This window comes from Grus americana, chromosome 22, assembly GCF_028858705.1.
Source record: "Grus americana isolate bGruAme1 chromosome 22, bGruAme1.mat, whole genome shotgun sequence".
NCBI lineage: Eukaryota > Metazoa > Chordata > Aves > Gruiformes > Gruidae > Grus > Grus americana.
In genome coordinates, this window is record NC_072873.1 from 2,763,974 (window position 1) to 2,779,717 (window position 15,744).

General features: G+C 46.1%; 1 protein-coding gene across 5 annotated transcripts in view; it reads right to left on the reverse strand.

Moving 5' to 3' along the window:
• Positions 1-15,299, reverse strand: part of FBXL20 (F-box and leucine rich repeat protein 20) — a 43,202-nt gene extending 27,903 nt beyond the window's left edge. For 2 of the 5 annotated variants that reach the window (XM_054801342.1, XM_054801337.1), the window contains exon 1: positions 14,856-15,042. In XM_054801342.1, coding sequence (XP_054657317.1) covers positions 14,856-14,897 — 42 coding nt within the window. In that variant the 5' untranslated portion in view covers positions 14,898-15,042. Of the gene's footprint in view, positions 1-7,976; positions 8,054-12,582; positions 13,432-14,855; positions 15,043-15,263 lie in introns of those variants that run through there. The other 3 variants (XM_054801338.1, XM_054801339.1, XM_054801341.1) reach the window with 3 other exon arrangements.
• Between the last annotated feature and the right edge of the window lie 445 nt (positions 15,300-15,744).

Here is a 15,744-nt window from a genome sequence, read left to right on the forward strand (position 1 = left end):
GCATCAGCTAGGTTGCTTAAGTGGCAGAGGATCAGATTAAGAGTTAAAAAAGGAAAGTAAGATCTTAGTGGCTTATGAAGCTGTAGCTAGGGATCACTGACAGACAGCCGCTTCTCCAGGCAGGCAATATTCTGTACCTGAGCATCAGTCCCACCCTGTTCCCTATCAAAGAAACCATCATGCCTTAACTTGAAAAGCTAACATGCTGCCACTAAGTAGCTTTTTAAAGTGCTCCGATCAGCGATAACAAACTGACGACAGAATACCACCATCGTTACAAGAGAACACTAAACCCAATGCTTTTAGTCAGTCAAACTTAAAAACTGTGTTTCTAAATCACAGTTTGCTTTTTAATTATCTCAAGATACTGAAGCACGATGCTGAAGTGGGACACGAACTCTCCAGCATTCTTTCCCAAAATGTCACATGGAAGAAAAGTGTTGTTTTCCCCCCACAGACGCTTTTATCACTTCCCACCAGAAGATATCACAAGTTAGCAAGTCCTAAACAGTCCACTAGACAGGCAACCACTCAGCCCGTTTTGCAGTTAATTAAAATGGAAGCTTTCCCATTTCCCCAGCTAACACAAATTCTGTGAAGTCTGTCCCCTCGGAGACTAGGGCAGAAGAGCATCTCCCCAAGTCAAGGACCGCGTTTGGACTCGGTCACAAATGGCAGAGAACTGCTGAGTGCCACAGCGGGCCAGGCGCTGGCAAGGCTGAGAAAGGAGCCAACACACGTGCACATTCGGGGATGGATCATCTAATTAGATGGCTTAGCTGATCAGCTGGGAAATTAAGGAAATTCTGGAGAGAGCTCTAAAGAAGGAGAAATACAGAGGAATTATTCATGGGAAAGCAAGACTATGATTTTCTTTCTTCCCCCAGTTACAAGAACAGTAGTAAACAGGCAGATCTATCCTCTTTCCCGTTATTGTCCAGGCCAGAATTTTACATCTGAACCAGCACCTTCACAAAAAAGGGTGAGAGAAATTAAAGGAGCAAATCAGATAGCAGTAGGAGACTTCCGAAAAGGAACCAGACTAGAAGAGAACAGGCAAGGGACAGGAAGTATTAAAATAGAGATTCCAGAAGCAGCCAGCCAGCCTTTTCTGTCTCATCTGGATTAGCAACAAGGCTTTGTCTGAATTCAAATTTTACTGTGAGAATGCAGGCAACGGTCACCGCCTGTCATTAACCGAGACTGTACGGCAAGGACGCTCACAAACAGCTTTGTGCAGAATGCAGGTAACTTCTTGCCTTCTGCCCATTACGTTGCTTGGTAGAAAAAGCTTACCTTGATTCCAGTGCAAATCAAAGCCTTAAATTGTTTTTCTGTAGAAGCCACCCTTTGACCAGTACTATACTAAAGGAACATTTGGGTTTTGTCTAACCAAAGTCCTTAGACTTAAACGTGACGGGGCCAAGGCAGGATGCGCTCCATGGGAGAACCTCAGCTCCGGAATTCCCCCTCCGCCGGAAGGCTGTGAAGTGCTGGGGGAACGTAGAATCACAGAACAGTTTGGGTCAGCACCAGACCTATTTTCTCAAGCCTTCCTTCAAAACTTGGTGCTCAGGTGACAGGCTGGGTGAAAACAGGCTGGAATTGGGACACATTGTTAAGTCACGGCAGCGTGTATAGCTAAATATACCAATGGACATTCTGACTTTCCGGCAAGTCCATACTAGAATAAAACTAGCCTGGAAAAGTGTTAGAGGCTATTCTAAACTTCTAGGCTTTTGAAATTACTTCTAGGGATAAAAAACTAAGTGACCCAAGTTTGCTTTTCCTAACATCTTTCTCAACATCCTTTAATACTAGGTGTTATTCAGCAGAATAAGTTGTTCTTGACAGGATACAGAAAAACATCTATCTTGTGTGTAAATTTTGCAGTCTGTATAAAACGCAGAATCCTCCACAAAACGTCAAGTTTGCTGCTGTGTGAAGCCACATCCCTTACACAGAAGAAATGGATGGGGGAAGAGGATGAAATTCTTCAGAGACAAAGGCAAACCAGCAGCACACTACTCTTTTTTGGAACAGCCTTTTCTAGCTAAAACAGAGGGGATAATTCTAGAACAAACACCAGGGAAGAGATAATAGACTTCAAGACTTGTATTAAATTAGTGTATGTCACTATAATTTGCTACAAGGCGAAGGAAAACACATCCTGCCAACACGCCAGAGCTGGCCAAAGTTTATAATAGGGACTGCTCCATTTCCCAGTTATGGTACTATAAATTTCTTACTGGTCTTTGGAGTACCATCTACAGAGAGTGGAAGTGATGGCTTTACTGCCCTGGGCAGCTGGAACTGCATGGTACCACAGCGTACACAGGATTTGGTCATCGCTCGGTTAAGATGATTCAATTTTGTATTAAAATTGTATTGCCCAGCTCTTCTACTAAAACCGGAAAATGGGCAGAACCTGCAGAGTTTTCCAGGGTATGTGTCTGCTAGCAGTTCTGTACTTCACACAGAAAGACATTTGTAACTCTTAGGCTCCCAATTAATAGTCCAGCGTATTCAGCATTTGACAAGTGCCCCCAGAGGTGTTTATTTTTACGAGTAGATGGCCAGAGGGGCTAGCAGCGAGGACAAGGACCATCCAACCTTCAGTCATCTACAGGAACTCACTAGTTGTCCCCTGAATTCGAGTACTCTTTCCTGCACTCCCCCACGCTAACCAAAAGCGCGGGGATTATAACCCAGGAGAGAGCAAAATGGTACTTCCCAGGATGTATTTATGGGCACTGCTGTGCGAAGCTCCAGCGCACCGTCGCGCAGAAGCATTCAAAATCAAGCAAGTTTATGAAAACAAATGGACAAAAGCAATCAAAAGATGCAGTTCTTGCAGCCTTACGCTGAAGTCACTTAGCGCAACATGTAACTGTCCATTTGTTTCAGTAACTCTTCCCTTGCCTTTCAGAATATTAAAACTTTTGCAAACTGGCTCAATTCATCTGGTTGCCCAGCCCTGCAGCAGCCTGTACGTGCTCTGTGCCGGGCTAGAACAGATTTCCCTGCTGCGAGGTGCCGCTAACAGTGTAGAAAACAGAGTTGCTATTCAGGCATTGGTTGGGTTGGCCATTCATTACAGGACACAGCAATCCAAACTGGGTCATCGGTATGACATCAGCAATGAGATGACAGCACTTTGCAGCTGAGCGTGCAATGGATGACAGTGTATAATTACAAGTGTCCCTGCACAAGAAACACCTACCGATGTCCTGTATTCATCGTACATGCAAAGAGGGACGTGAACAACAGTTGATGCAAGCTCTGTAAGTGAAGCAACTCTCAGCAGGCATGTATTATTTGAGTTAAAATAAAGCAGAGTATTGTGTCATCATTGCAGCCATTCATTTAGCCTTTAAGCAAATCTTGCATTGTCATGGACCTGGCATACAAGCATGGAGACTTGTCTTAGTTCTCTCCTTCAGGTCTTGTGCCACCACTGTCCATCCTGCCCGGAGTGAAGGGATAGGGTCAATACTTGGCATTTAAATGAGGTGTCCACATGCTGGACTGATTCCACTGCTGTGTTCATGAAGAGACTGCACAACTTCTCCCTATTCCACGGCCCAAACGTACGTCACTGGCAAACGCTAATACAGAAGGCGGCACAGCTAACACCTACAGCTCCTCCTAGGAAATCCATAATCAATATACATTTCGCTGTATTTTAGAAGTTCCCATCTCAGAAAAAGTTGCTGAATTAATATGGAGGTCTCAGTATCAGGTTGATTAACTTATTCCACAGCAGCAACTAAAAGCTTCTCCAGTGAGAAGAGTGTTTCTTCAATAGTTTCTGCAAAATTTACACCTTTGCTTCCAGGACAGTTACACTCCCTGTACCCCGGTTCCACAGAAAGTCTCCCGACACACATTGGCACAAAACTGTCTTTTCCAGCTTACGGGGAGCTGGAAAAACTCTCCAAGAGCTGCTGCGGACCCCAGCTCTGAGCAGGCTCTTGGCTGCAGAGCTCTTCTGCGGTCTGGGCTGGCAGAGGGAGGGGGCAATGCTTTCCTGTAAATGTCACATCTGGCAACAGTTTTGATTTTATTGTTGGGGAAGGGCTGGAGGGGTGTTCCTATGAGGAACAAAAGTTTTGTTTTTCACTTTTTTGTGTTTGGAAACATACACTTGAGAAGTTTCTAAATGAGTTATTTCAACATTTACGGTTTACTGGAAGTAATTAGGAATATTAACATACAGAATGCAAAGCACATTTATTTTACATTACCCTAAATGCTCAAAACTACTCTCTGTACATTACTGGCTGCATTTTTAAGAGAACAGTTTACTCATCTGACATACAAAAAAGATTTTCCACGAGAACAGCAGCAGAGCCTTTTTTCAGTAACACGCAGTTTAGACATAAAGACATATTGGACTGCCCTGCCTATATGACAGCAGACACGGAAAAACACCGTCCATTTTCCCAACATTTTGTTACACAGAGTTTTTCCCACTAAAGAGACAAGGAGCAGAAAAAGGACAGAGTCGATTCGCAGTGTAACGTGGGTGGTCTGCCATTAAGGCGCATCTCTGAGATATACAAACACTTACATACTCCAAGCAGCTCTGATGCTGGAACTTCAGGACCTAAACCAACCACCATAAGGTGCTCTGTCCTGCCACTACCAAAATCCTACTGTGCCAACATCACCAGGGCATTTACTGACGTAAACCTTCAAGGTTGATAGCAAGGAGTTATTCACTCTCAATTTGACTGTTTGCAGAACTAGTTCCTGCATAAAAAAAATGTATGTTGTTTTGGGGATGGAGGAGGAAAGGAGCACTACCCTTCTCCGTCCTCTTCTACCCGGACACAAACACGGTCACGCACAGACACAGGGGTCTTCAAGGTCTGTATCGTCCTAAAAAGTACCGAGGAATTTAAGTTAGTGGTAGTACGTTCAGTTGGACAAAAAATACGCTGCCATTAAAAGGATATCAAGTAATTGTCCATGTTTGTACTCGATGCAAGCTCAACACTGGCGAGCCAGCAGTGTAATACGGTTGTTGCATACATCAGCTAGGGTGGAAGTATTTACTGCACTGCCGACAAACACAGCTGGTTTTCAACTGAGACTGCATCTGGCATCGGCACGGCGAGGGGGATGGTTGGTCTTAAAAATATATAAAAATCACATGAGGCTTAACTTTAGAAGCATCAGTGCCAAAGCCAACAACTGAGCACACAGTGTTAGCCTAGATGCGGACTTTGAACCCAAACACTTTTCTTCTAAAGCGGAAAATTTGAAGCTCAGCGGAGAAAGAGGGATGAAGCTTATTTGGAGCTTTATGGAATTAGTGGCTATGAGGCTAGCAAAGGCACTGGAATCAGTCGTTACACCGAGACATGCAGTTATCCACATTAATGTTCACTCAAGTGAAAAAATAACACGGGGTCTGGCACACCCAGCCCCTTGAGAACGCAGACAGAAAGCCTGAAACTGCCCAAGAAGCACGAACAAAATGCAGCGGGCACTGCCGAGGATGGAATTGGGTTGATGCAGAGAGAGGGAAAGAAAGATGATGGACATTAATTTTCTGTACAAAAACCAGCCAACCAAACCATAAAGATATCTATACAGGTATGCAGCAGGAAATGAAAACTATAAACCTTTCTGAAAGTTAAGTACAAACACAACCAATAAAGTGTTTCATGTTTCTATATTACACAAACTTCAGGCAAAATAAGCAATACAGAACTTAAAAGCATACCTTCTTAAAAATCTATGAAATATTAGTAACTATTATAATTTTAAAATACTGCAACTTGTTTACTTGCCTAACAGAAATGGTGTAAAACAAACTTCTTACAGCAGCCTTGCAAACACAACAGGTAACCGTGTGCTGGGCATGAAATTTCAGCTGTTGTTTAGACCTAGAGCTCACTGTCCTTGGTCCACAAGCAAATGCTGGCCAGACCCGCCACAACTGCTCATAACCACAGGAAATTAAGCAATTAAAACCAAGACAGAAAACAGACTGTGATTATTAGAGAGTAAATAGTGCATTCTGGAAACTGTTTTTAAGCTAGGAAAAGTGGGGAAATCAAGAGTTGCCATCGTAAATTAAGGATTACGTATATTGTTGGCATATTTTGTCATTTACATCCCCACCCAATCTGTATCATCAAGATGCTTTAGAGATTAACCTTCAGAGCTCTAAAAGAGTCTTTTGCTGTTCTGAAGTGAAAGAAATGAAACATCTGTGCAAATTCATTCAAAGAGTTTAAATCCTGATGAGTCAGAGATGCCCTGTGAGGTGTTCTTCAGTTATACAGCTGCTGGCTCACACCCAAAAATCTAGTATTACTGGTAGTATTTACACCACTTTTATCTGCTACGGTCCATATGGAGGAGGTGAACAAGCCCAGTACAGAGTCACTGAAACAAAACAAGACACGTGCCAAACCTAGCTCACACCACACAACTCCAATCTAGTAAAGAAAAAAAGCTGAGCATAAAACACCAAACAAGAAAAAAATGTGGAATTCATTCTGTATTTCCTTTGGAGAAGCTCAGCGAAGCTTTGAAGGGACTTACTACAAACACTGTCAATATATACTAACACCTCACCTCTAGTTCTGTTCATTTCGGAAAAAATTCTACCACTGTTACGGGGCTCACATAACCAAAATGTAAACAACATGCACTGAGTATGGGTTCAGAAGTGCTCCTTCCTCAGTACAAGATTTAAGGGGGGCAGGAGTTTAAGCAGGCTGAGCTGCCTTACTGGAGGCAAAGAAAAAATTACACTGCAGAGATAAGTCACACAGAAGTGACAGCGAAATACCAGGCTCTTTGGAGGGACACAATACAAAGCATGAAGTTGTTTCCATCCACAAACAGTTCAGATTGGGAGAATTTTCCTTCCAGCCTTTAGTTACACAGGGACTTTTTTTTTTTTTCCCTCCCCCTAAAAACCCATCCCGTTTATTCTGCGTTAAGTCTCCAAGGAAAATGGCTGGCTATGGAATAAAGCTGCTGCTGTGACAAGCTCCATCGTTAGTAGTCGCGATGCTCCGGCGTCCTCCCGCAGCATTTGTGTCAGTAGAACCAGGGAAGGCGAAGCAGCCGGCCGCCCTCCCGCACACACTGAGCCACCGGCACCCTCGCCCAGCCTGGCTCACAACCAGGGCTCCGCTTGAACAAAACCGTGACTAAGCACTACAAAACCAAGCCGAAATACACCCTGGTGGAAAAGGCTTATTATAGGCTTAATATTCCTAAAAATAGCTCGATAGGCAATTTCTTCGATATACATCATGAGATCACTTCTTCCTCATCTGCTTGTTGTTGCTTCAGAAAAGCTTAAATTTCTGCTGGTGATAAATAGCTGGGGTACTGACGAGCTGCCTTTCCATGCAGCCCAACTCTATTCCGCATTCAGTAACAAAGTTCAATAAACAGCCTTTTTTCCTCTTTGTTTTTTGAATCAGCGATGCTAAAAGTGTAAGGCTGAACAAAAAAAAAAAATTAGTAAAGCCCTACAGAACTCAAGCCCACGATAAAGAACTGCCTGCTGCACGCACCTCTGATGTAGCAGCGTAACGCAGAAACTGCCACGGAGAAGAAATTCATCGGGTGATTAATGCACAAATACACAAGGTCATGTTGTTGCATTCAAAAAGTAAAACTTCAAAGTCAGATATGCAGCGCAGGTGAGATGCTAGAAGATTACTTCTGATTTAAGAAATACCATTTCAACTGGAAGTACCACATGTGCTATATCCTTTTGTTGTTGTTTTTTATACAAACTAGAAAGTGCTGTCAGATACCAGAAGGGCATGTTCATATGCTTTTTGTTCCTCTGTTTTGTTCTATCCCAGCCTTGGCTCCGAGACAGTTTTCCACAAACAAAGCATCCCACAACTACACCTAAAAGCTCGCTGTGTTCGTTTTTAAATCGCAGTTTAAAAGACAGCACCAGCACTAGCCGTTCTCAGCACGTTAGTTACCCGGCTTCTCCCGGCTGACACAGGCTGCAGGAGTTACACATCGAAGCAGTTTCCACTGCAGAGTCCTGGCAGAGATGCTGGGCAGAACCTGAAGCAGCCTGGTGACAGATTGGGGAGGCAGAAGCTTGCAGTTAATCGGCTTTGTCTTTACCAGAAGTTGTATCTGGTGCTGAATGAAAAACACTCTCTGAGAACGTCAGGGACAGCTCGCACGACCAAGAACTACAGAGGTCAAAGTTAGTCGGCGTTATACATTAAATAGACGGGGCAAGCGGTGAGAAGCAAAAATACCACATATGCTGTCATCAAAGCTGGTTTTGGGCATTTTTTTTTTAGCTCCATTAAAAACCTCAACATTCTAGGAGTGGTCATATGGGTATTTTATGACCTATTACAGAGATTTGATTTTAAGTGATGCTACTTTCTCACACACACCACTTCGAAGTTTTAAATATACACTGTTGCCCATAAAAGCAACATCCAAGACCAACAAAGAGGGAGAGTATAAATAAGACAAAGACTTCCTGACTTCACAGTCCATGGCCATAGGTTGTGTCCCTGTGCTGTAAAACACCCACTATCACTACTTTTTTCTTTAGAAGCTCATTTTAGCAGGGTAGCTGTTTACTACAAATACCCTTTGAATGAAAAAAAAAAAAAAAAATCTACAAAACCAGAGACACGCTTCAACATTTTCAGGCCAAAAGCAAGACTCCTCTAGCTCTCCAAGTAGGTACCAAAGCTCATCACAATTCAAATAAGCTTCTTTGATAAACAAATGTCTTATAGTTCTGCCCCTCTCCAAAGCCTACAGTTCTATGTCAGTGGTAATAAGTTTTTTTCACTACTGAGTTTGTATTCAGCTATTATCAACAAGATGATGATGATATTAATTGGCATATATACTTGGAAATAAAGTGTCAAAAAAACCTCTACTTGAGATGTGAAGGGCATTGGGTGAGTTTGCCACACGTAAAAGGATGGTGGATCTGAAAGCAGAACTGCCAGACCAGCCGGGCATACACAACCACCAGCCACACAAGGACTCGGGCCCCTCCACACAGCCGTGCGGTTACGTGTTTCATACCGTACCAATAAGGCTGAAACATTCATCGGGTTGACTTTCATAATAGTATGAGTCAAATGAAACACAGAGCAAGGTAGTCCAACAGTGGAAACAATAATTACCTGATCTATCCCAGGCCCCAATTAATAATGGTATCTAAAATAAAGTGAGACATACCCTTGCATACAGGCTCTCTAACTCCCTTTCCTGTTACGCAAGCTGCGATGCAAGACGGACACAGCCCAAGCAGTCAGGTACCTCTCCTGGGGAGCATGCGCCATCCCCGAGCTATCATTTGACGTGGCTGTTCCGACCAGCAGCTTCAAGTGAAACCATCTTGGGGAACCCCTGTTTTGGCACTGAGGCGGCGTTCACCTCGGTAACCTGTGAGAAAAGCCCTTGCCGTGGCCGTGCACAAGTGACCCAAACACCACGCGCTGCTTTTCACAAAGCTCAGGCCAAATTAGGGACGGAGGAGTCCTTAACGGGTGTTGCCCCCGCATTCTTTACTGCAGGAGTGCCAGCAATGGATCGGGGAGGGAACGCAGCTTTTCTGGCGTTTCTGCTTTTATTTCCTGCTGAAATTACCGTTTGCCAGGGCCATTTCAACTTGCCAGCACAACTTCTTGCAGGGGAAGAAGGAAGAAGAGAATCCCATTTGGGAAAAAATAAAAAAGTAAAAATTTGTGACACAAGCTTGGACTCTCAGGTGACGGGGCGAAGGTCAAAGCATGCACACATAATCCGACGCTGTAAAGCTGTTGCTCTACCTAATTACGGCCAGGATGTGCTGGTGGCTGCCCAGTGCAAAGACTACGAGATGAAAGAGCTGGGAGACTGAAACCACCCCCAGCGCCAATTTAACAAAAAGATGCAAAAGATAAGCAATCAGAATCGGCTTCCGAAATACCTTTTCTTCATCGGTCAATTTTATAATTAGCTTGTTCCCCCACACTACACCTTCCTTGGCTTTTGGCAACTTGTCTATATGGCACCTGTATGACAAAATATGGCAGGTAGATTGCAAAGGACAAGTTCTGAGCAACTACGATTTCCCCCTCCTCCAACAAAAAGCCGTTTTCCTGTTTAATCCTTCCCAGTCTCCCTCTAGCCTGGGTCAAGTATCCTTTGCGCAATCAATTTGACTTTTGCTTCCGAATCTCGCTGAATTCCTCTTTCCTCTACTAGAGCCCGGAGCACAGCCACAGGACCAGCACGGCAAGGGCATGAAACACAAGTTATGGTTTACATCTCTTACTATCTTAATGTTTAAACAACCGCTTTGTACCCAATAAAGTAACATTTTATTATTCATCTGCCAAAAAAAGAAGTGCTGGCTTAAGAAGTATTACACATACGTGAGGCATGAAATAACACCAAAATAAAAAAAAAAATAAATGGGGGTGGGTGGAGTGAACAAGAGAAGGAAAAAGCCATCAGCTTTGACACCCCCCCCAAATCTGTATCTTTTTATTTTGATAGTGTTTCTCATTATTTGTGAGCCACATCATTGGATTCCACTGCACTACCTCATGTCTTCACTGCATTATGTCAGCAGCAGTTTCTCTTGCCATGTAAAATGAAATGCCACAGTGCTAGAAAACAGCAAGGAGAGGCACGGTGGGATGCAAAGAGTTATCGATACTCCCTGCTCGCTTTGTGTCCGTCTGCTTGCACAACCTCCATCACTTGAAATAACAAAGCCCGAACCCGAAGGATAGAAAGCAGCACAGGAACAGCCCAGCAAAGGGAACAAAGAGAACCCCAAAAGCATCAGCTCTAAAATGTAAAGCCAAGCAACCCTGAAATATGGAAACAGCATTTAAGAGCCAGGAACCCAGCAGATTAAAAAAAATGGGATTAGGGTAATTGAGATTATTCAATTCAGCTTTCTGAATGCAGACAGGATTAATTATTAGAAGGCAAGTCAATTCTGAAACATTTTAAGTTTCTCATTTTGCTTTCAGTTTACCTCATCTCATGGCAGCTCTAAATTCAAGCAAGACCTAGGAAGTACAGAGGCCACTAGCACAGTTCAGCAGAGTTAGAACTCCCTCACATTGAGGATCCTGAATCCTAGGATTAGAGAAATGCTGTGAAATGCACTGGATTGATGAATTTGTGCTCGCAAGGCTTGTACACGCACTCATTCTTTAGATAGGTCCCTGGTGTTGACATTCTATTTTATATTTTTTTAATAGGACAAACTACCCCATAAAGAAATGCTTTACAGCCAGAATTAACTCCTACTAATTGGAGGTTCTGAAGACTCCCTGAGGAAGCTGGACAGGCTGGTGGGTTTTTTTTGGTGGTGGTGTTTTTGTTTAAGGATGTAGAGGAGACTACATGTATTGCTCACAGTCTGGGAAAAAAGTAACTATAATTATTTAAGCCTGACAACATGGCTCAATGAAACACAAGACTTTGCAAAGCAAGAGATCCCTGCACGGGGAAAACTTGAAAGCCAGGAGTCCGTCTGTGTTGAAGATGTCCGCAACTTGTCCCATGGTTGGTCTAATTCCAAAGAAGCCACTGTTTATATAAAACACTGCTCCTATCAGGAGCTACCTGGCAGGTAGTTTTGTGCTGGATCACCTCTTCCAGCTCTGTGCATCCCTCTACGTAAGTGCTAACCATCGCAGCAGTGGTCGTCCACTCCTCTCTGAAAAGCCAGAAAGCTCAGAAGAGCACTCTGCCTTGGAAGACGTTGTTTATTTTTCGGTGATGAGTTAGTGAGAGCAGGGAGTTAGTGAAAGCGAGCCCAAGACACTCGGTCTTGACGTGTCAGGCCAGAAGAGCGCACACGAAACAGAAGTGATCAGAACTAGGGCCTTTGGAAGGTAAACAAGCTCTAGGAGTAGGGTACCAGTCAATCAAAAGCACCAGATGACAACATCCCCTCCTCTTTGCTATTTTTTAGTTGTAGTTCATCAGGCATCACTTATTAGGTACGACAGGAAGCAGAGAAACCCCAAATATAACCCAGGGTTGTGATATGTCAGGGCATGTTCCATATTAAACCAACACCACAGAAAATTAGGAGTCAATCTGGGTAATGTTTTCCCTTTTTGTTTGCTTGCTACCGTAAGTGGTTATTTTCTCTGTGGTGGCCACACCTCCTATAAAGGGACTTATTTAGAATATGCTCGTTTGGCTGGGCATGCCAGAGTTCATTCTTTTATTTAAAAGAAAGTGTTCCATTCTTCCTGGAACGGACGGCTACACATATGTACCAGAAACCCATATGCAAGTCAAATTTAAGAACCTCAGTCCATATTCCATTACCGTATGTTATTACTACGGTAAGAAGTGATTATTAAATCCAATCTAGATTGGATTTTAAAGTTACCCAACAACAATAGTTCGGGATCTGTTTACGTGGCTCAACAAGAGACTATAAACTATGTCTGAACCAAACTCCCCCTCAATAATTCACTTGTTATTTAAAGCCTGAAACAGACACAATATATATTAGTCACAACCCTGCATCAAGCTATTTTTACCCCAAGATAAGACTCCAGACTCAAAGGCCCTACTTACCACTCCTCAGTCAGGGAAACTACCACGGCAGTCAGCTCTGTGTCTAATCCGGAGGTAACGCAGAGGGCTATGTAGGAGGAGTACTAATCACCAAGCATTCAACCCCGTGCTGTCTTCGGTGATCTTACAATATTCAACAACTTTGAATAGCAGCTTCCAGTCTCAACACATTTTTGCATAATTGTCCTTATGTCACACTAAATGTGAACTATTACAGTAAAAGGCACGCTCTCGTTAGCGACTAGAACTTTTACTTTTAAAGCAGAAATACTACAAAGTGTTTTCTAGAAAGCATGGCTGAATGTCTACCCGTACTTCCCCTCTGAAAAATAAATCCACCTATAAGTGGATACACTAACATTTTAGAAGCTTTTCAGACCAAAACACCCTTGCTAGAAAACCCCATGTATTTAAAGCAAAAGAGTTCTAAACTCATCCTTTCCAGGATATATAGGTGAGTGGGTCAGAGATAATCAATGCCAGGGCTAATAAAACCATGTCCTCGATTTACTAACCAAAACATATCCAAGAAATGCAGTAATGTTTAAAGGCACTTCTTGTAGCTCAAGCAAGCCTTTCTATAACGCACTAACTCTTCCTGTACAACGACAGACTAAAAAAAAATTAATCTAGACCTCAAATACTCTTGGAGCATTTTGCTTATTTTGAACTTGTCCATTTTTGACCACAGGAAGAAAGTAACATACAATTCCAGCAAAAAAACTACCCAAACCAAACTCTTCCGCACTCTTCTTCCACAATGAATTGGGTTAATCTTGTTTTGGTACAACCCTGATGAAAAGCTCTCTCAATACCGGAATGAATTCTAGTATTTCAAGACAAAAGCTAAACAAGCAAAAATGGTCGTTGCCGTACAAGAAAACATTTCCCCACAGAAGACTGCTACCAGCGTGTTTTTATTCTTTACTCTGCTCTGTAACCAGCCACTCTGCAGAAATAAAAAAAAAAAAGCTCTCAGAAAAAATAAATAAATAAAAAAATCTGTGCAGCCAAGAACAGACTAGAACGGTAAAAACAATAACCCCAGAGAAAACACGTTACGCATGCAGCCTTCCCTGAGTTCCCAGGTTTAGTTCACTGTTTGGATGCTACAGAAACATGGATGTTCTGACACTATTTAACCTGAAACCATTCACGCTGCTACTTATTTACAGCGCCTGATACAGATTTGATAGAGGAAGAAAATAATTTCATGTACAATATTACAAAGCCATTATTTTCTGCACCTTTCTCAACTCCAGGGCCAGCTTCCCAGGGAATTCAACACTGTCCTCTGTGGAACCAGACACTCTTTAGTTTACCATTAACCAGTATTTTCCCCGATGGCCTTCCAGTCCCCTCTCTATGAAGGGGGGGGATGGACACACAGCCACATCTTTACCGTTCCAGGCTCTTTTCCTCCCATGTTGCCCTCGTACACAACACGGAGCCAGGCAGTCGGGAGAAGGAACTGGCAGGTATTTTCATCCTCCACAACAGCCTCTTACAGCGATGAAAAGTAAACCTTGTGCTGCTGCTCTCACTCCTGATACCAGCCTCCTCCCCCACTCGGGGAAGACAGCTGTTACAACAATGCAGAGCTGGAAGCAGCCCTGGCTCCATAGCCTGCTTTGTGCCATATTCTTTCAATAGATCTTATTGTTTACCCTCTGCTCCTTCCGTCCTCTCCATCCCCCACCTCCCCATAATCAAATTTTTCCCGGCTACTGCCCAAAACAGACGGGCCGGGGCCACCTTCCCCTCCCCTGGCCGCCCCCCAGCCCAGCCCAGGCTGTCTCGTTTTCCAGGCTCTGTTTCCCACATCCCCTGCTCCATCATCAACTTCACTGCCAGCGCGCACACCCGCAGCAACACGTTGGCAGCAGCCCTGCCCCCCCCAGGGAACACACACACCAAACGGGGCGCGGGGAGGGGGGGGCAAGAAGTTTCCCACCAACATCCCCACACCCACCCGCGGGTCACAGACCCGCCCTACACACACACCCCCACAGACACCCGTGACCGCAGCCCCCCCAACCCCCCCAGGCCCGTGGTAAAGCCCCGCCCTGCCCCACTCATACAGCCCCCCCCCGCCTCGCGTCCCCCCCATCCGGCTTTGCCACAGGGCCGCGATGACCGGTTGTCCCGGCTGCGGGAGCCTCGCCCCACACCCTCACGCCGTGGGGGAACACACACGCTGCGGCCTGGCGCCCCCCCCCCGTCTCCTCAGCCGAGCCGGGCGGCCTCACCCCCGGGGCCGGCCAGGGCCTCACCTCAAAGCGGCTCTTAGTGACCCCGTTCATCTCCCTCCGCATGGCGGGGCCGGGGGCGGGCGGGGAGGACGAGGGGGGGGGGGGGTAGGGAGGAAGGCCGGCGGAGGGAGGAGGGCAGGGGGTGCCGGGACTCCGCGGCCTCCGCCCGCCGCCGCCGCGGCGTCTCCTCCGGCCTCAACTTCAACCCAAAACAAAAACACTCCGCCGCACCTGCCAGCAACGCGTGCGCTCATTGGCCAGCGCCGGGCACGGCGGCGGGGGAGGGAGGGGGGGGGGACACGACACGGGGGACGGGACCGACAGCAGCGCGCGGGGAGGGGGGCGGCGCGGCGCGCGCTGCAGCGGGGACGCAGCGGGGCGGGGGGGACGGGACACGGGACTGCGCGCGCCCCCGCCGCCCCCACCTACCCCGCAGGCCGCCGCCCCCATCGCGCCGCCGCCAGGGTCCTCCCGCCCTCCGGTGCGACCGGGGCTGGGGGGGCTGCGAGGGGCGCCGCCACCCCACACCCCCCCCCCCCCATCCGCCGCGACACCCGGGGCTGCGGGTGCCCGTCCCGCCGCACCGGGGGCTGCAGACACCCCCCCTCCCCCCCGTGATATCCGGGGGCCGCGAGGATCCTCCCCCTGATATCCGGGAGGGGCGCCCCCCCACCCCCCACCCCGCCGTGGGGATCGGGGGTCCCGGGGGGGGGGGCGGGCGTCCCCCACCTCTCCGCTCCCTTCCGGGAGAAGCGGGGAGGCCGGGCTCGGCCAATCACGGGCCGGGTTGGCATGGCGTCACGGTGATGTCATTCCCGCGGGAAAATCAAGCGTGGCGGAGGATCTCCACCTCCCCCCCCCCCCGCCAGAGACCCGAGACCTCTTGTACCAAAGAGATTTATTTGCATGT